The sequence below is a fragment of the Pyrus communis genome, chromosome 7, assembly GCF_963583255.1.
Source record: "Pyrus communis chromosome 7, drPyrComm1.1, whole genome shotgun sequence".
Classification (NCBI taxonomy): domain Eukaryota; kingdom Viridiplantae; phylum Streptophyta; class Magnoliopsida; order Rosales; family Rosaceae; genus Pyrus; species Pyrus communis.
The window spans coordinates 27,785,837-27,805,161 of NC_084809.1; the positions used below are offsets into that span (position 1 = coordinate 27,785,837).

Genomic DNA, 19,325 nt, shown 5'->3' on the forward strand with positions numbered 1-19,325 from the left:
ACTCCTCAACTCCATCACTCTTCCACCATTGTTTCTAATTTATCTCTCCTTGGAGTTTTTTCATTACTAATTTATATACAGCAAATTGAGCTGTCCATTTCAAATCAAATATACATGGGCAGAAAAGCAAAACCTAAACTCATGCCACATAAATTAATCAATAATCAAAGAAAAATTCTTGGAGACCAGAACAAATCCAATTGGATTTTCATGCAAGTGATTGTAATTGCCAAACAAAACACATATATTTAACTGCCCAAAATTTAAGCATTATCATAATTAATCTATTCTTGTAACAAAAACAGTTTCTCAGCCGTTGGGTATTTTCTGTGGCTTTTGATCAATAGTTGTACTTAAATAGAAAAAAGGTAAAAAAGTCGAAAACAAATGAAAGAAAGACGGATCAAATTATTAAGAAATCTAAGTTAGAGTTGTTAAAATTCACTTTCATGTGTATGATTCAAACTTCAACAAATTTATTAACATTTTACCAATCGTCAGACATTGCTAATTGCCAAGATAGCAAGATAATGAATTCCATGAACGAAAAAAAAATGACATGCAACTTCAACTTACCATACCAAAGAAGCTCCATAAGAGGTAGTGGCTTCCTCCTTACTGCATGTATCAAAAGCATTGCAACCGTAGATCCTAGAAATTATAAAAAAAACATCCAGTCAATAGGCAACATAATAGTCGTGGGAAGGTGAGTATGCAACCAAGAATCTAAGACATACTTGATTTGTGATTCCATTATAATTTCACACAAAAAAAAATAAAAAAAAGATCAAATTTTGATTGAAACATCAAACAAAACAATCTCATCTATTACAGATTGAACCAACCAAATAAAGAATCTATTGATATGGATTTCAGCCTAACTATAAACAATTTCATATCCTTTCAAGAAAAGATCAAAAAACTAAATTTTTAACATTCCCAAAAACTGAAAATCCAATCTTTGGGGGAAATCCATGAGAGCATGCAGTTGCATCAGTCAAAATATATTCCTTACCTTAATTGCACATCTAGAGCTATCAGCTATAGTGAATCTTTTATCTCCAACCTTAACTATTACTCCCTTAATTAGTGCTTCTTTTCAGACCACAACATTGAATACGATTAATTAGGTGCTACATCGGTGGTGATTTGTGAGGACCACTATACTAATTAAATCGTACAATACAATTTCAAGATCTAATTGCAACAACGCGAAATCATAGCAAGACGATCAATCGACGCAAGAAAGAGACCTTAAGAGTCGGGATCATTTTTCCTTGAATATGAATCCACATCATGTACCCAACTAAGATACAAATCCCCATAAATCCATTTCTGAAAAGTACTAAAATACCCAAAACAAATATATATATATATATATATATATATATATATATATATATATCTATCTATATATATATATTATATCAGTATGAATATGAGGGATTGGATGAGGAAGTCTAAATATACCAGTAATGGTGAGTGGTGAGGATGAGCTTGATACTGACGCCATGTTCTTGGGCTGCTTTCAGAACCTTCTCAGGTTCAACTGGATCCACAACCGCTGCTTTTTTGGTACTCTCGTCAATAATTCTAAACACCAAAAACAAATGAATTTAGAACTGATCAATATTTAAGCATAATTAATTAATAAAACCCTAATTAGGATGATCAGAAATTGAGATGAAAAGGGTGGATACAACCTTTCTGCTTTTAAAAACATGCTATAAATTTGTTCCACACTTAGACATACAGGAAATTATAGAATTTTATTCAAGTGTTCGCAAGCGTATAACATTACCTGCATCCCATTCATGAAACCAAGGCTTCTACACCCAAACTAAAAGGCAAAGCCCTTGAACGCATCTCCTGGGGCTAAAACCAACAGAAAAAAGTTAATACCTGATTATTCGCATTTATTTATATATCATATAGCAGCACATTAAACTCATTACTAAATCGCCTATTTGGGAGAGAGAATCTAGCATTGACATCATAAGATTGCTATATAACAGTGAAAATATGCCTACATTCCCCACCACTGAGTGCAACAAAATCCATGGTCTTGGGTGTGAACTTACCCTTCGCTAGCGTAGTGGGTGTTCTTGAGAAGTTGGAGCCTTTGGAACAGTTCGGGAGCTTCTCTGGGAGGCTGAAGCTTCAGCTGTCTGGGAAGCATGCTTGCAACGGGTGTATCAGAACCTCCTACATTAAATCAGTCGCAGGAAAACATTGCCAAGAAATGAAAATCAAACAAAATGAGCAACTCAGATGTTAAAAGAGAACACAATTATCTAAGATTCCCAAACTCCTTCAAACACATAAATTTTCTAGAGTGAAAGAGAACTGATACTTAGAAATCTGTACCATGTAATTGGGGCTGTACACGGGCTCCATTTTGTACACCGCTGTGTTGCGCATAAGCAATACTGGAATCCTTAGTGTTTATAGTGGCTACACTGGCTCTGGATTGTCCTCCATGTGCATTGTTATTATGCTACTTAAAACTGAATATTTGAAATAAAAATCATCAAACCCTAAAATTTCCAACAATCTCAAAAATTCCAAAATGCATTAAAAACCTCAATTTGAAATAGTAATCCAAAGCAATATAATTGTATAGATTGTTAAAAGTGAAGGAAAACTGATCAGGAACAAACCCTACACAAAAACAAATATGCAAATAAGTAGATACGACATACACACACACATATATATATGCACCTGCGGTTTGAGGAGATAGAAGGGCCGAGCCCACCGGCACCCGTGCCCATAGGGTAAGCGGGTGAGTATCCCCTGTGAAAAATATGAAACCTTGTGAAAAGAGCGCATGTGGGAAAGAAGGATATCACCATCGAACACATAGAAACTGCAGCTGTAATAGCATTCAAAAAAGTCTTTGTTCTATACGACATAATAAAAGAAATAACAGTGAGCCATAAAAAGTAAAAATAAAAAATTGGGGATTGTAAATTGTAATCTAATCACCCAATAAAAGAAAAAAGAAATTAAGCACAACAATATCAAAATTAGAAGGAATAATATGAAACCTTGTGCATAGAACACTCGTGAGAATGAATCACACAACAATCAAGGGTGGACAAATCGCAAAAGTGACAACTAAAGGGCACCTAATAGACACCCCCATCTCTCAGTCTGCAACGGACACCCCCGTCTCTATCTGTCTGCAATTGCAGAAATCCCTCGGGTTTCAGAGCAAATGGAAAACGAAGTGCTTTTCCATCCCCTACCCATACCCATACCTCCCTTACCCATTCCCTTTACCCTCGCAGAAAATCCTCCCATCTCTCTCTCTCACCCTTGTCACATCTCTCTGCCTGCAAATCACAGAAAAGAAACCCAAAACAAATCCATGAAATCCCTCACCTAAATCCTCCCACATCTCTCTCGGACACCCCTATCTATCTTTGTGCAAACCCTAAACCAAATCTCCTAAATCCTATTTCGGACACCCCATAAATAGCCAAGAAGCCAAAGATATTAAAGCAATCTCTACATCATTCTTTGGAACAATGAAGCAAACAGGTACTTACTTGTTCCTTGTCCAAAATCATTGGTGGCGCCGTACATTGTTATCAATTGTGGGTTTATCAAATCCTTCATGGCTTAGACTGCATGAAGAATTAGAAACAAAAAGATGAATATATGCTGTAAAATATCATATAAATGTAACTGCATTTAAAAAAAAAAGAAGGGAATGAAAAAATCGAATTCTATTTCAACAGTATGTAACTGCATGAAAAGTTACATTGAACGCAGACTCAATCAATTTCCCCAAAGTCATTGTTAACCAAAAATCAATACCAAACCCATAATTACCACCACTGAATTTGGCAAAACCCAAAAACAAAATACAAAAATTTACTCATATAATCACAAAAAAACATGAAATTTGAGCACCCATTTGGCCAAGTTAAAGGATAAAGGCACTCACGTCATCGAAGTACTGTTTGAGAAGACCTTCTAATACTGGTTCTTCCTTTTTCGTGCTCTTCCTCAGAACTGCCATAAAAATAAAAAACTGGAGAAGCATACAAATTCAGAAAAGGAAAGGTCCAAAACTGCCATAAAAAATCCAGAAAGCATACAAATTTATTAGAAAGAAAAGCTCAAATTACAAAAACCAACTGATGTGAGTGAGTAGTGAGAGGTTGTGTTAGGCACCTGAGACACGTTTTGGTTTCAATTGAGAGGGCCATAGCCTTGCATGTGAGGAAGATGACTTTAGGATTCCAGAGACAGGGAAAGGAGGAGTAAGACGACGGAGGCGAGAGGAGGATAGGACGGAGGCGAGACCGTCTGTGTCGTGGGTCAGCGAGACGGAGGAGGCAAGGAGGATTTGAGAAGCAGGTGGAAAAGGCCGGCTTTACAGTCGTTATTCCCATCCTGCAATCATCAACACGTGTGCATCAAGATCAGCGGCAAAGATAGTCAGTGGCGGACTCGTAAATAAAAATTGAGCCACTGAAATCAGCCCTGTGGCAAACTCGTAAATAAAGTGAAATTGAGGCAAAATTGCACAGTGCCGTTCCCACTGCTAAAGTAATGTATCCGTAAAAATAAGAACTTTAATATAAAAGATAAGAACTTTAATACTATAAGGGAGCGTTTGTTTGCCCTCACTAACTCGGACTGGACTGGACTGTGTTTGTTTCATGCTGGGACTAACATTAATGAGACTAAAGGGGACTAGCATGGACAAAACCCTTCACTAAGAGGTCTTAGTGAGACCCCCCAATAACCATGGGACTAACTAAGACTATCCTCTATTTCTCGTCCTTGTCATGCTCAACGACCACTCCCGACAGACTCCTCGTCATCGCCGGTCACCTAGATCAATCATTAACTTCCCGACTCTCTTTCAGATCCATTTCACAACCAACTTTCATATAAAATATACCAAATTGAAGCTGGGAGTGACAAGATTACGATTTTACTTGAATCGAGGCCAAAATGTGGTCGAATGTGGCCGGAAAATGGCCTGGAAGTCTCGGCCTGTTTGGGCTTCTTCAAATCCATGACAAATTCGAGCATGCAACGCTAAGATCTCGTTCTAGGGATGGTGATGAATTTTTTGGCGGTGCTAACTTCATCCAATTTAATGAGGGTTGGCCAAAAAACACATCGGGAAACCTGCAACTCGTCGGGAAAATTGGAGCCTTGAGGTTTCGTTCGAACGCATAGCTAGAGAGGGAGGGAGGACAGAGAAATAGAGACTGGAATCAATAAGCAGTTTGACCAGGAATGAGAAAGAGACATGAATTGAGAGGTCTGAGAGGAAAAAAAGAGGGAGAAGGTGGGACGATGAGAGAAGAGGAAAAGAGTGGGACGGAAATGGTAGGAAAAGATGGAGAAAAAGATAAGATCATAATAAAATATTAATAATTTATATATTAAATAAAATAATATTAGAATTTGTTATTATCCAGCTTCTTAGTCCAATACTGCACCAAACGCTTCACTAAGTTAGTCCAATTTAGTCTAGTCTAAGCCAGTCCAGCTTAGTCCTTGAAGCTAATCCAGTTTCGAGATAGTCCGGCGCAACAAACGCCCCCTAAGTACTTTAATATGACATAACATTGAGTTTTAAATGGACATGCGTAAATCAGATTTACAAACCATTCATGTTAGAATCTAAAAGATATCTTATTTAAGTTCTAAAATCTAGATATTTTCCTTTTTCGTTAGTGTAGATAATATCGTTTATTCAAAAGATCTAAATACCCCATGTTTTTTAACTAGAGCCCAAAGTTTAAGGGTTTGTATTAAAGAGAAGTAAAGAACTTGTGAAAAGGATGTTGAAAGTCCGAAATAACCCTAGACACAAGTCATGTGCTAGGCATATGACTTATATTGGATGAAAAACTTAACGGAGTTCAAGTAAAATGACAAATTAATGATTTCGAAAAGTTGATACGACAATTGCTTAATGACAAATTAAAAAAAAAAAATGTAAAATTTCACATAACATTTCTAAAAGTTTTTCATTAAGATTACAGTGTGGTAACAAAGTAGAATAAACAAGTATGATCTAACATCCAATTTTTGTGATTGGCTTATTAATTGATTTGCCCTACAAAACTGTCATTTAGTCTAATTTTACCAAAAAATACTTGTGCATAGCATAACTTGCCACTAGATATACCGAGTAGCAATATTATCCACTCAAAGCTTGCCACGCTATGAGTTGTAAGTATAATTTTCACCTTTTCTTTTATATTCAAATTTATCATAATTAATTTTCATCCTATTTAATATAGACCATCAGATTAATCTAACGGCTTTATTTCCTCTCCCCTTTTTCTTCTCAAACTTTCCCTACGGTATGAAAGTGGACATCTCAACTTTAGCTTTTCAAGCATGCTTCCAGATGCAAGTATTTCTGGTATTTGTGAGAGGAAATTAGTGTTAACCAAAATAAAGTGAAAGATAACAAATAGATTGTGAAATTTAACTCCATAATCTCGAGTGAGTATGTACGTTTATATTTATATAGAGACTTTTAGAGTTTACAATTAAAATTCTATGCCTTGTAGGATAAAGATTAACACACAAACTACTAGTCATAAATATATTAGGTGATGAGTCAATTTCATATTGTATATTTTACCTTATTCTTAGTATATTTTGGTAGAATTTTGATACTTTGTTTTATATTTTTAATATAGGATATTCGACTTCCTCTAGAGCAAAAAGTAGTCAAACGGATGAATTTTGAAGTGATTCTAATTGGAGGAAGTTCGTATGTTCCTTAGCTTGTTCCTATCAAAGTTTCATAATTTTCTACCAAGCGGTTTATTTATGGCGATGAAATAAAGGAGCAGCGTGCAGTGCTGTCAAACTGACGTTTTGAGCTTCTTTGGGCTTTTTGGCGTCCAAAATAATATATTTTGGGTTCGAGGCCTTTTGCAATTATGTTTGGGACATCTCAAGCTTTAATTCAAGTCATTATGGGCCTGTTTTGGAGCCTGGAAGTCCAAAAACGTGGCTGATTTGTGGCTAGGCAGATTTCTCATATTTCATTAGGATTATGTTTCTTAATGTATTTTAATTTATTTGGTTTCCTAGTATTATTCTAATACCTTTTCTAGGTAGGGTTTTATTTTCTAGTAGTATAAATAAGGTTTTTTTTATCCATTAGGGTTTTTAGAGAAAAGGGGGAGAAAACGCACTACTTTGTATTTTCAATGTGTTTTCTATCTATGTTTTTAATAATATTTTATTTTATGATTATTCGTAACTAGTTTTCGTTTGCTAGGGCGAGGCCACGAACCTTAACAAGGATATGTAGTTTCTTTTCAATTTGCTTATGATATTATGCATGCAAATTTTGAATTATTAATCACCGGTTTAAACTATCTAAATGTCTTGATGATTGGCCACCATTAGGATATTAGAAAAGTAATTTGATGCAATTTTGACGGAGGGTTGTCCCTGAAATTGGCATTAGCTTCTTGTGGTTAATATGTGCAACTTCTTAGTATGGACGACACGTCTTAAGGGTTATATGGTTTTTCAAAAGGTTTTCACAAAACTTAATAAGTCTTGCATGTTCACATTCAATCTGGACACCACGGATGGGTCGCACGTTAGATATACATTATATGTTGGAGGTTCCAAGTAGGGCATACTTTGGGAAAACCTAACCTTCAAAATATGCATGTGTAATTCATAAGTAATTAGAAGAACTACATAGGATTGTTAAGATGACGGCGGAACTCTAGTACTCAAATTTATTTTCAAAACTATTTTCTTTTGTTTCTTTACTTTCTCGATCTATTTAATTGATTTTAATTAAATTCGTTTTTAATATTTTAGGTAATAAAATCAATCATTTTCAAACTTTATTTTCAAATAATTAATTAAGATTTGGTATTTACATAAATTATTCATTCAATCCCTGTAGAGAACGACATTGCTTGAGTTGCTATAATGCGATAATCTTGTACTCTTGCAAGTATTTTTAAGTGTTTTTATCCCTACTTTTGCAGATGGTAAAAATCCCTATCCTTAGGATTGCAACTTCTTATCGATTCTGGATTGGACAGCAGGAAGAGTTGTGCTAGGCATCGACGTATTGACATTCCAGGCAATAAAGATTGTCGGTTTATTACAAAAAACCAACAATTATAAATTTTTATTTGTTTTCCCTGTTTCTCGTGAAGAAACTCAAGAAATAATGTGGGTGAGCGAAGAATGCATACGGAAATTTGACCAAAAAAAAAAAAAAAGGAGAGACGGAAGAAGAGAGAAAAAAAAAAAAAAAAAAATCAGCCCTTAGATGAATCTGTGGTGTGTACTTATCAGAAAGAAAATTAATTATGACAAATTCAATAATAGAAGAATGGAAAGAAAAAAATATATAATTAAAGCTAGCCACATAGCAAGCTTTGAGTGGATGATAGTGTCACTCAGCAAGATCTAGTTGCAGGTTAAGCTCCACACAAGTTTTTCTCCATTTTTCCCCTGTAACTTGGTTTGTCTCACTTTGCCTTCTGAATATTGTCGTTTTCATCTCATTTAGTTAGGTTACCCAACTTTTGTAAATTCCATCAAATAAGCCTTAAATTAAAGGATAGTACGGACATTAGATCGATTTAATTCAAGGATTGAATTTGAAACTCTAAATTCACTTCTCCTCGTTCACTTAATCCTAATTTGTTTCCCCAACTTTTCTCCTCACAAATCACATCGGCTTGGTAAATATGGGGCCTTCAACCAAAATTTTCACATAAGTTGCATGTCATCAAGCATGGGGCTTATCTCTGCCTGCGTAAAAAATAAAATTTCTTAATTACTTTTTAACTTAACGATTATTTAACAGAATGGACAAAAATAAGATGAACTAAAACTAAATGAAAAGATAATGACACATCAATTAATAAGCCTTTTTTTAGAGAACGTTAATGAAAAGTTCTGAATACTGTTACTTTAATAAAAAACTACATTTTTACACTAAAATGTCAATCCTGGTATTATGCATTTTACCCTTTATTTTATCCTTATATTTAAAATTCAAAATTTTCAAACCTTTTTCATTAGTTTTTCTTTTATTTTATAGATTGACCAAAGTTGAGAAAATGCTTATGGACATGTGTTGTTTCCTTATATTTGAGTAACGAAACTTGTACATTACTACTTTCGAATATTTTATTTGGCTCAAAATTCAAAATGCAAAAAGATATAAATATTTAAATAGATAGTTCCCCTTATAAGTTGTTATTAGAATTCCAAAAAAATTATTATGCAATCATATATTCAATTCTTGGTGCTGGTAAATTACACAATAGTGATCAAAGGAGGTTGAAATGCCTATACGAGTCTTTTTGGTTCCTAAAATGAAGGATTATCATGGCGAAGTCACCAGCTAATTCTCTTTTATAAATAAATAAATAAATAAAACATTTCCTTTTATAAATTGTTATTAGAATTTAAAAAAAAAAAAAAAAAAAGTTATCATGCAATCCATTCTTTGCTTTATTTTCTTTTCACTATGAGTTGTTTAAAAATGTCCCGCTTCTCTTCAATTGAATAACTCTTTTCAAAAAGGTCTTCGGTACTCATGTTACATGGACATGGTACCCACAAATACAATTGATCTTGAAAAGCAATAATAATATATTTTGGAGACATTCAGATTTGGGTCAAAAAATCAACATGCTATTAGGTTAAGTTCAACATTACCTTTTCTTCACTTTTATTTTTTACACTCATTTTACGTTTATTAATATTAGAGATAATTAAAATCTTCTAGTTTTATTTTATGCATCTTTTTGTTTGTGCTTTTGAATTTTGAATATTTGAAAAGTGGTTTAATTTTAGGAAATATTTATTAGCACTCTAAAAATCTCATTTCGCACTCTAAACTTTCTATAATTAGAAACAAAAATACACTTAGAGCAACTCTACCGTTGCAAAGGCCCCCCCATGCTATTCACTATTTAATCCACCCAGTGAACAATAATTGTCATTAATGAATAGTAACTACTTTTTTTCATCTCCACCCCTACACTGAATAACCCCGGCAAAATAATAGTATTTTTTTTATTTATAAAATAATGCAACCCTTACACTGAATAGATCATAACCCTTGGGCTTCCATCTCCACTTGAGTAGTTCCCAACCGTTGGATCTGCCGTTGGAAATGCAATTCCATCCCTTGAATATCTCCTTGCAGGTATTGTCATACCTCGGAGGGGAATCTGGGTCGTGGATCCATTTTCCGTCGGAGTAGTCACACGACCCACCTCGATGACTCGGGTCGGATCCGTCAATCTTTTGGAATTCGAAGCTTATGTTATGCGGGCGCGGAGGAACGAAGGTCTTTTGAATGAAGGAGAGGACGACGAAGATGGAGACAAAGCAGACGAAGGAGAGGAGAGGGAATAGTGGGACTTTCCTCGTCTAGTTTTGCTGTTGAGAGTGTTACTCTCTGGAGGCCATGCTTTCACTCTCGCCTTCCGTCTCCGAGATATCGGTGTCAACAGCGTCAAGATCGACCTCCACGAAGAGCTGTCCAGGCCCGTCCACCACCGCATCAGGGTGTTGCGCTCTTCGACTCTGTCCAGGCCCGTCCACAACATGGTTGACGTCACCCAGACGTCACCCTTGCATCACATGCCATTCGGGCTCTCGGACTGGCAACTCTTGCCGGGGTTACTGCCCTTGGTAATTGAAATTGATTTGAAAAATTTTGTTTCACTCACTCACATTTTCTATTTTTGCACCCTTCCAGGTTCTAGCAACAGAGTTCCGTATCGACGAGGATTCGTGACATTTTTCAGTACATATGTCTTTTTGTGATGGTATAATCATTATCTTACCTTACTGTTCTATACCTATGCTCTGTATCATGCGTGAAATGGGTTCAGACCGGTTCATCGCGCACTCGTGTACTTAAGCACTTTTAGGTTTTAATTTATTCACATTTTATACACTATCACACTTTATGGCTTCGTCATGTTCTAGGTGTCAGCTAGCACTATTCGATTCGGGGTCCTAATGGACATTCCGGGTCAGGGTGTGTCATCGTAAATGTGAAATGTTTGGCTGATGCCCAAACACAAGTTATACTGATGCGTATTGGTGGTTGACTATAGTCTTAATCGAACCAATGATGCAACATGTAAGATGGTATGTCCCCGTGCAGAAACTGGCAATTTTGTTTTCATGAGCAGAGTTCGAGCTATTAACTGAAGCCGCTTGATCAATGCTTCTAAACCATTTTGAGTATGGACATGAGGAACGAGGTGTTTAACATCAATGCCTAATGTCATGTAGTAATCATCAAAAGTTTGAGACGTAAATTCACCAACGTTATCAAGTTAAATTGACTTAATGGGGTAATCTAGGAACTGTGCTCGCAACTTAATTATCTAAGCAAGAAGTCTTGCAAAAGCTACATTCCAAGTAGACAACAGACAAACATGTGACCATCGGACAGATGCATCAATCAAAACCATAATATATCGAAATGGTCCACAAGATGGTTGAATAGGACCACAAATATCCCTTTGAATTCTTTGTAGAAATGATGGGGATTCAACATCAACATTTAATTGTGATGGTCTAATTACCAACTTCCCTTGAGAACAAGCCTTGCAAGGGTTATCATTTGAGATAGCAATGTGTCTGCTCAATAATGGATGTCTATTAGAGTTGGTAATGATTCTACGCATCATGATAGATCCTGGGTGACCCAGACAGTCATGCCAAAACATGTAAGCTTTTGAATCAATGAACTTCTGGTTCATGACAGTATGTTATTCAACTGTCTTTATATATGTATAATACAATCCACTCATCAAATCACGCAACGTCTCCAATATACGATTCTAGGTATCATTGAAGGTAATGCATAGATACTCCACATTTTCTGCACTTTTTGTTTCAATGTGGTATCTATTTAAAACTCAACAAATTTCGAGTAGATCGAGTAGCGTACAATGCATTTTGTATAGACAATATTGTTCCATTTGGTAACATAATCTGGGCCTTCCCTGATCCTTTAATCACATCTGATTGCCCTGATATTGTTGTTACCCTTACTTTTGTAAGCATCAATCTTGATAAATACTTTCGATCTTGAAGTATTGTATGCGTGGTTACGCTGTCTGCAAGACAAATATCTCCGCTATTTCTCATGTTTTGAGAATGACTATAGTTTTTATCCATGCTCTCTGAGTAAGGGAATCACAGTTTAAAGTAAGTTATAACAGGAAATTTAAATGTCACTTTTATTGAATCTAAAATGCTAGTTTTGAACTACAAGTTCAGTACATCAAACATAAACGCTTTAGTAGGACCGATATACTTCATTCCCCTTTTCCACAATGAAGTTCGAGACATCTAGGTGGGTTGTGGTCAACTGCCCTGATAAGTCACACACTAGAGGTATATCCATTGGTTTAGCCTGGTCGAGAAAATTGGCCTCGACACCCTTCTCCTTGAGGAAGGCTTGATATAGATCCACCAGATGTTTTGGGGTATGACAAGTATGTGCCCAGTGCCTATTGCCATCACACCTATGGCAGGCTCTTTCAGGGTTTCTAGAATCATTATTCATAGGAGCTCTGCCTTGGTGGTGATTTACATTTTTGAAGCTTGAGCCTGAATTAAGCCTTGGAATCTGGTTGTGGAACTGAACACCATGATTCTTGCCTTTCCCGTTCCATCGTCCTCGTTTGTGGCCACGTCCTCGTTTATGATTATTGCCACTAGAGGATGTGGCGTTCATTTCGAGGGAAGCAGCATTCACTTATGGGAATGGTGCAGATCCAGTAGGTCGGGAATGATGATTTTTCAGCAGAAGTTCATTGTTTTGTTCAACAACCAGGAGCACAGAAATTAGTTGGTTATATTCAGTGAAATCTCGCGCTCTATATTGCTGTTGCAGGAGCACGTTGGAGGCATGAAAGGTGCTGAAAGTCTTTTCCAGCATATCTTCCTCAATGATGGTTTCCCCACAGAGTTTCATCTAGGAACTAATTCTGAACATCGCAGAATTGTACTCAGCCATTGACTTGAAATTCTCGATCCTTAGGTGAGTCTACTCATAATGAACTCTTGGAAAAATCATCGATTTCTAGTGATTGTATCTATTTCTTAATGCCTTCCAGAGAGCTAATGAATCTTCAACCGTTAGGTACTTACTTTTTAGTCTTTCATCAAGGTGGCGATGGATAGGGATCATGGCCTTCGCCCGATCTTGAGAAGATGCATTGTTCTCCTCCTTGATTATTTCTGCAAGATTCCCTGCCTCCAGATGAATATTGACATCCACTACCTAGGTAAGGTAGTTTTTCCCAATAATGTCCATGGCAACAAAATCAAGCTTTGCCAGGTTCACCATTTTCTTTTCTGACAGAAAATTGAGATGTGTAAGAACTTGCAATAATATGTAATCTGGGGATGTAATGTTAGAACTTCTGGTTCTTACAAATTCTTCATTTTGATCTTCATGCCAAAATGATAAGCACACGAAACTTTTGGCTTGAGATTTACATGATGAATGAGGAGGGCGATTGTACCGCACCATTCTCATAACATAAGAAGTGCGATTATTCCGCACCACTCTAGTAGTAGGAAAATTTTGGATCCTTAGGTGAGTCCACTCATAATGAGCTCTTGGAAGAATCACCATTTTTTGGTGATTGTATTTGTTTCTTAATGCCTTTAAGAGAGCTAACGGATCCTCAACCGTTAGGTACTCGCTTTTTAGTCTTTCATCAAGGTGGCGACAAATAAGGATCATGGCCTTCGCCCGATCTTGAGAAAATGCATTGTTCTCCTCCTTGATTGTTTTTACAAGATTCCTTGCCTCCAGATGAATATCGACATCCACTACCCAGGTGAGGTAGTTTTTTCCAGTAATGTCCAGGACAACAAAATCAAGCTTTGCCAAGTTCACCATTTTCTTTTCTGACAGAAAACTGAGATGTGTAAGAACTTACAATAATATGTAATCTGTGAGATGTAGTGTTATAATTTCTGGTTCTTACAAATTCTTCATTTTGATCTTCAGGCCAAAATGATATGCACTCGAAACTTTTGACTCGAGATTTACATGATGAATGAGGAGAGCGATTGTACCGCACTATTCTCATAACATAGAATATGCGATTATTCCGCACCATTCTATTAGCAGGAAAATTGAAATACGCAGAGCAGGTTGGGCAATTATACCGCACCACCTAAAATTGCAATGAAATTAAACAGCAGATAAATTTAAATATGCAGGGTAGGGTAGGTGATTATACCGCTCCACCTAAAATTTGCAGTAAAATTAGATCTGCAGTCCAAGATAGGCAATGATGCCGCACTATCTTGGATTGCAGTAAGATTAAATTTGTAGTTCAAGATAGGTGATTGTACCGCACCATCTTGGATTGCAGTAAAATTAACATAAATAAACACTGGGTTAGTAATCAAGATCTACACCAAACAATAAATCAAAGATATATGTAACTGTTAGGTTGAGAACTAAAACAGGCATGGTGCAAACAGTTATTCGCGATGGTATATCCAGCAGTTGAGGCAGATGAAGAATATGAACAATAAAATCCTTAGAGGAAACTTTTTTTTTTTTTGTTCGGCGAAAAGGAATGATTTCTTTCGGCGAAGAGAAATGAGAAATGGTTATATTTAGAGAGTCGTGCTGATAACATGTTATAAATAGGTCAAAGTTAGAGAGATAACCTTCACTAGTGATAAGAGCGAAGCAGGGGTAAAATATTACACTGTAACTATAGCACAAGAAGATGACAAATAAAGGAGGTAGGAATAGATAATGATGTTATTGATCTTTCCTTTCTTACTCTGTATGTTGATAGTATACGGAGTGCTCTATTTATAGAGCAACTCCAGCACACAACTTTTGAAAAATACAATCTCCTCATTTCCAAAGTCCACATTACTATGTGGGTATTGAAAAACCTACCAATGTTTTCAATATCACTGTGGGCATTCATTAACCCACCAGTATTTTCAACAATGATGGATTTGTATTCGTTGTGAAGTAAATTGTTGTCCCAATGTATCAACTTATGACCGTTGATAAAAGGGCACAATAACGGAAGTCAGACAACTCTTTTTTATCTTTGTAAAAAGAATAAATAAGTGTGTTTGTCGTGTTCGTGAAATATGCGTTATCCTAACGGTCGTGTCGTATCAAATCCATTATCCTAACGAGTTCTTAACATGTGACATAATGGCAACCTAGTTTGTTAACGGGTTGTGTAGTTTCGTCTTGGATTAACGAGTCTTGCAAAAATTTGTCATGCCTAATGCCTAAATTTGGTAAACATTAGGTTCTTAGTAATGACCCAATAGCGACTCGACTCATTAATAAATTCTTCATAGGTGACTCAATAACAATCCGACTTGTTAATAAGTTCAGGGCTAAAGTAGCTCAAATGGCCAGGAATAAGATCATATTTGTGAGAATTTTGGAGATCATTTTATCGTGTCTGTTCATCTGTTATCTTGCGGTCAGATATCATTTTAAATTTTTTTATTTAAAATTAAATATAAACAATATCTAATAAAAAATAATCGTACGATAAACAGACTCGATGAATGATCCTCAAGATTCTCGTAAAAAAATCCAAAGAGGATCCTCATCCAAATACCCGAACCGGCAAACCCGGATCGATTCATGCGATGCCAGCAATTTCAGGCCGTCAACAAACGAATAGAAAAAGATACAGTCTAGTCCACTCTAATTTTTATTTATGTTTCAGGACGAATACCTCTCTCTCTCTCTCTCTCTCTCTCTCTCACTCACAACCAAGAATAAGAAAGAAAGGAGTGAAAATTGCAAGAAATGGCGAATGGAGAAGGTGGACGCAGGGTGCTGTTACTATGTGGGGACTACATGGAAGACTACGAGGCCATGGTCCCATTCCAAGCCCTGCAGGCCTACGGAGTCACCGTCGACGCCGTCTGTCCTGCCAAGAAAGCCGGCGACATCTGCCCCACCGCCGTTGAACAATACTCTCCTGTTCACCAGGTGATCAGCTGAACTCAACTAACTCTGCGAACTTTTAAATTCATACACTCAAGTTTTGGTTTAGCCATTTTACATACTTTGATTAGTTGATTGAATCAATTTTTTAGGATTGCTAATCTGTTTTACCGATTATTTCTATTAGTAATCAAAACTTAAATCATCAATGTAATTAAATAGATAATCAATCTGGATAGAGCTTCCGTTTCTACACCCAAGTTCCAGTGCCCCCTTCCCGTAGTTTAGATGAATTTAGTGGAGATTATAGGAAAAGAAAAACTGGATAAAGCACCTCATCTCCCATGATCTTCTAGATTCATGATTCATGTCTTACAAAGACAAGTTTTATACTTTGTAATTGACTAACAATCAATCAGAAGGTGGTTATAATAGTTATAACTAAATAATTGAATGATACTTCACTTGAATTTTTCCACTCTTACAATGTGCCCTTTCGAAGTTCAGGATCTATTTTCGGCACTGGAAATCGGTTGCTAATCAATATTTAAGAGTGCCCTCATTGATTGGAGATACTCTAATAATGGACAAGCTTGGTTTTCTGAATCATGATCTGTGTTTCATTTGTACTGTATGCATATTCAACTATTGAGAGCTATGTTCATGTGTTTTAATCCGTTTTGTTTTTGTTATTTGTATTTTTTCCGGTTACAGACTTTTTCTGAATCACGGGGTCACAATTTCATGCTCAATGCAACATTTGACGATGTTGAATTTGAGAAATATGATGGATTAGTAATACCAGGAGGACGAGCTCCTGAATATCTTGCTATGGATGCATCGGTTGTGGAATTGGTGAGAAAATTTTCCGACTCCGGAAAGCCAATTGCTGCTATTTGCCATGGTCCGTTGGTCCTAGCAGCTGCAGACTCAGTTAGAGGGCGCAAGTGTACAGCGTACCCAACTCTGGGACCTGTACTTGCTGCTGCAGGTGCATACTGGGTAAAACCTGAGACCATGTCGGGGTGTGCTGCTGATGGGAATTTAATTACTGGAGCTACATTTGAAGGTCATGCTGAGTACATTGGGCTTTTCGTAAAGGCACTAGGGGGTAACATAACTGGTTCAGATAGGAGGATCCTGTTCCTCTGTGGAGTAAGTGTTCTTTTCCTTTACAATGCAATGAGAAGTATAATATAGTGATTCCCATAAGTATATATAAGATATTAATAATCACTATACTGAAGAAACCCAGCATACACAAATATGTGTAAGGGTGAAAATGGTCTATGAGCCCATGAACCCTTCTTCGCGAACAGGTGAATAGTTTATACACTTGGAACACAATACACGCAATGCAATTGTAAAGAATTTTTGTTTGTCCACTGTAGATGCATGAATTGGAATTATAATAATAAACTTAAAAACAAAAGAATTAATGAAGATCGTCCCTTCGAATAAATCACTCTGAAATTTTCTCCCTTGATTTTCTGTTCACCGTTTAATTCTTCTATTTGTTCACCCAACTAAATCTCAAAAACACCAAAGATTTCTCATATGTTAATTTATTAGTTTGCTCTCTAAAGTCCCAACACTGTCCCAAATCGATAAATTAGTTATTGTCAGATTTCATTCAACCTAAATTAAGAATCAAACTAGCACTTTATGTTCCCTTTAAAACCTAATCCTTTGAAGCTTACGTAAACTCGTTTCTCTACACTGCCAAATGTTAACAGTACAAGATGAAAAGCCGTAAATCCTTCCGTACAAGTTTTGTTACCTAGCAGGTTTGTTGGTTATGCTATCCCACGTCAAAATACTTCTTGTACATCTTGTACTGGAGCAAATTTGTTGTTGAACAAGTCATACGATGGTCAATTAATAAAAAATTGGCTGCTATGTTTGGTTCAGTGCAAATCAAGTAACCTGTTAACAAAAAATTGAATGGGGCTTGTCATATATGTTTGTTAGCTAAGTTTTGTCTGCATACGATTTTAGTCCATGCTCAAAATGTATATGTCACAGTTACTAAGCATCATTCTCTTTCTCTACCTCAAAATTTCTAGGACTTCATGGAAGATTATGAGATAGGCGTGCCTTTTCAAGCCCTTCAAGCCCTAGGATGCCATGTTGATGCAGTTTGTCCGAAGAAGAAAGCTGGTGATATCTGTGCAACTGCTGTCCATGATTTTGAAGGTGATCAAACCTACAGTGAGAAGCTGGGCCATAATTTCACTTTAACAGCTGACTTTGATGCACTTGATATCTCAAGCTACGATGCTCTTGTAATCCCTGGAGGCCGAGCTCCAGAATATTTAGCTTTGGATGAGAAAGTTATTGCAATAGTGAAGCAGATTGTGGATGCTAATAAACCAGTCGCATCCATCTGCCATGGACAGCAAATTTTAGCTGCTGCTGGTGTTCTGCAGGTAAGGCTATTAACATAGTTATTTAAAAGCTGTTTTCAACTTAGTGCCTTTCTTTTTAATCTCCTATGCCTGACTACACATCAGGAAAAGCTAAACCAAACCCTCTGTCGCAATGCCTCGTACCAGAAAAAGCTAGATCCTAAAAAAAAATATAAGGTTATTTTGGGTATTAAAGTACACAAGATGGAAAAGCAATATCCTATGCTAACATCCGAAAAAAGAACGTAATCAGATTTTAATTAGGCAAAGAACTTAACCCTGGGTAAAAGAATGTTATTGTACTATAAGCTGTAAAATAAAAGGTTCGTATAAATGTTTGCTGAATTAACAACATTTAACATCCCATTTAGGATTAGGGTGTGCTTAAGGAACATGACTAGAGGTAAGGCTATTATAACTGTTGCAACCACCGTGAAGTTCTAGTCTGTTTGTATTGCTTCTAATTCTTGTGAATGGTAGGCAAATGACTTATTTGCACTTTAGGAACATTTCACAATGTCCTAATGGTTTTAACCTTGCTACATTTGTAGGGAAAAAAGTGTACTGCATACCCAGCAGTGAAGCTTAATGTGGTTTTGGCGGGAGCAACATGGCTGGAACCTGATCCCATACACCGTTGCTTCACTGATGGAAATTTGGTTACCGGAGCAGCTTGGCCAGGCCACCCAGAGTTCATTTCTCAACTGATGGTATTGCTTGATGTTCGAGTATCATTCTAGTTGCTTCTTACCAGGCCAGACGCTTGCTTGTCATATGTGTAATTCAATAAAGAAAACGGCATGTATGTTAAGGTGACTTGTGTTTTGATGAGGGACCAAGTGATACTTTACTTTTGAACTGTATATGCCATGTTCTATGCAAGTTTTGGTTGCGGATGAAACTCGGTACTGTTAATATAGTTGGTATTGGAA

The 19,325-nt window shown here is 36.4% G+C and overlaps 2 protein-coding genes across 2 annotated transcripts; one reads left to right on the top strand and one right to left on the bottom strand.

Moving 5' to 3' along the window:
• Window positions 1-433: 433 nt before the first annotated feature.
• LOC137740776 (uncharacterized) lies at window positions 434-5,750 on the bottom strand. The gene is made up of 10 exons (XM_068480584.1): window positions 5,746-5,750; window positions 4,186-4,385; window positions 3,956-4,023; window positions 3,555-3,618; window positions 2,725-2,796; window positions 2,368-2,507; window positions 2,082-2,205; window positions 1,802-1,875; window positions 1,471-1,593; window positions 434-651 (listed from the first exon to the last, which is right to left on the bottom strand). Exons 1-6 carry the CDS (start codon window positions 5,748-5,750, stop codon window positions 2,455-2,457), a joined length of 462 nt encoding a protein of 153 aa, XP_068336685.1. The 3' UTR covers window positions 434-651; window positions 1,471-1,593; window positions 1,802-1,875; window positions 2,082-2,205; window positions 2,368-2,454.
• A 9,909-nt stretch (window positions 5,751-15,659) lies between these two features.
• On the top strand, window positions 15,660-19,325 carry LOC137738956 (protein DJ-1 homolog D-like). Its single transcript, XM_068478426.1, has 4 exons — window positions 15,660-16,030; window positions 16,700-17,140; window positions 18,052-18,414; window positions 18,945-19,325. Exons 1-4 carry the CDS (start codon window positions 15,845-15,847, stop codon window positions 19,131-19,133), a joined length of 1,179 nt encoding a protein of 392 aa, XP_068334527.1. The 5' UTR covers window positions 15,660-15,844; the 3' UTR covers window positions 19,134-19,325.

Bases quoted from the DNA above. Each gene is read 5' to 3' on its own strand.
- LOC137740776 (XM_068480584.1), bottom strand. The intron at 4,024-4,185 runs GTGCCTAACACA...TTTTTATGGCAG, and splicing joins GAAACCAAAACGTGTCTCAG to TTCTGAGGAAGAGCACGAAA. The intron at 3,619-3,955 runs GTGAGTGCCTTT...TAAGCCATGAAG, and splicing joins TCAAACAGTACTTCGATGAC to GATTTGATAAACCCACAATT.
- LOC137738956 (XM_068478426.1), top strand. From the start codon at position 15,845: ATGGCGAATGGAGAAGGTGGACGCAGGGTGCTGTTACTATGTGGGGAC. The intron at 16,031-16,699 runs GTGATCAGCTGA...TTCCGGTTACAG, and splicing joins AATACTCTCCTGTTCACCAG to ACTTTTTCTGAATCACGGGG. The intron at 18,415-18,944 runs GTAAGGCTATTA...CTACATTTGTAG, and splicing joins CTGCTGCTGGTGTTCTGCAG to GGAAAAAAGTGTACTGCATA.